This window comes from Orycteropus afer, unplaced genomic scaffold (genome assembly GCF_000298275.1).
Source record: "Orycteropus afer afer isolate SDZICR_OR568_19922 unplaced genomic scaffold, OryAfe1.0 scaffold00018, whole genome shotgun sequence".
NCBI classification, from domain to species: domain Eukaryota; kingdom Metazoa; phylum Chordata; class Mammalia; order Tubulidentata; family Orycteropodidae; genus Orycteropus; species Orycteropus afer.
The window spans coordinates 13,600,230-13,601,691 of record NW_006921605.1 but is presented as its reverse complement, the minus strand read 5'-3'; the positions used below and the strand labels follow the sequence as shown (position 1 = coordinate 13,601,691).

The 1,462-nt window shown below is 44.7% G+C and overlaps 1 protein-coding gene across 1 annotated transcript in view; it reads left to right on the top strand.

The window, feature by feature from the left end:
• The window catches only part of MAP2K6 (mitogen-activated protein kinase kinase 6), a 97,273-nt gene that overhangs the window by 68,435 nt on the left and 27,376 nt on the right, over positions 1-1,462 (top strand). The window contains exon 5 of the mRNA XM_042783537.1: positions 918-1,142. Coding sequence (XP_042639471.1) covers positions 918-1,142 — 225 coding nt within the window. The remainder of the gene's footprint in view (positions 1-917; positions 1,143-1,462) is intronic.

Genomic DNA, 1,462 nt, shown 5'->3' with positions numbered 1-1,462 from the left:
ACTTGATGGCAGTGAGTTTGGTTTTTGGCTTTTAGTGGCTCCGTGGAGAAGACCTGGTGATGAGCTCCTGTAAAGACTGTTGCTGTTGTTGTGTGCTGTTCAGTTGACTCTGTCATAGCAACCCCATGTGACAGAGTAGAGCTGTCCCATAGGGTTTCCTAGGCTGCAGTCTTTAATGGCAGCGGACTGCCAGGTGTTTTCTTTTGTGAAGCCACTGGTGGTTTCAAACCCCATCCTTTTGATTAGCAACTGAGTACTTACTCATTGTACCACCTTGGCTCCTTCCTGTAAAGATTACAGCCCAGCAAACACTATGGGGCAGGTCTACTCTGTGATACAGGTGTCCTGTGAGTCAAAATCAACAGACAGCACACCATAATAAGTGATATTTTGTATTTTTCTGTCACTTAGTCATAAAAAAATACAACCATGTTTCTTTAATGCTCCATTTGCTAATGTGGCAGTTTCTCTCAGAGGAGCTGGGGTGAAAATGAACGGGGTCTCCATGTCTTTTTGATTCTATTTCACACTTTTTCTGAAGAGCGGCTTCTGTTTTTTTGTGTCTCAGGGCTTCAGGTGAGCAGCAAAGTAATGAACGTGGTGGCTCTTTGCACAGAGACATAGTCAAGTCAACCAGACTGTTTCTGTAACTTGGAACACCCATTCCTGAACATTAAACATTTTACACTCTCTAAAATGTATTGTCCATCTTCCTCCTACTAGGGATTAGTCAGGAAATCAGATATTTTTCATTGCATACAAATACGAATTACTTGGAGTGTCTGAAAGGCTGGGCTAGGAGTTGTGTTGTGAGTTTTTGTACTGTTTCCAGAGTGGCGATCCTTCAGGTCCTCACCTTCTTGACTACCTCATCCTCAGAGTGGTAACCATTAATTTTCCCATGCATTTTCATTCAGCGGATCCGGGCCACAGTCAATAGCCAAGAGCAGAAAAGGCTACTGATGGACTTGGATGTTTCCATGAGGACGGTGGACTGTCCTTTTACGGTCACCTTTTATGGCGCACTCTTCCGGGAGGTAGGTGACCCTTCATTTCAGCCCAAGGAGAATAGTAACTTCAACAGAAGTTTCTTGGATGACATAAATACCATCTGCACACAGGGTAATCTTCTTGGTTGGCATGTCTTAAACTGAGGGTTTTTAAGTCTTATGCAAGGAGCCCTGGTGGCGCAGTGGTTAAGTGCTCACCTGCTAACCTAACATTGGTGGCTCACATCGACCAACAGTTCTGTGAGAGAAAGATCTAGTGACCCGCTCCTGTAAAGATGTACAGGATCTGCAGCCTTAGAGGGGCACTTCTGCTCTGTCCTGTAGGGTTGCTGTGAGTCAGAATTGACTCAACAGTATTAGGTTAATTCTCAAGCAAGGATTCCATGCCCTGGTGCAAATGTCAGCTTTCAAGTGTGGCATTTTCGAATGTGTTTAGCCCCTTGAAAGGTGCC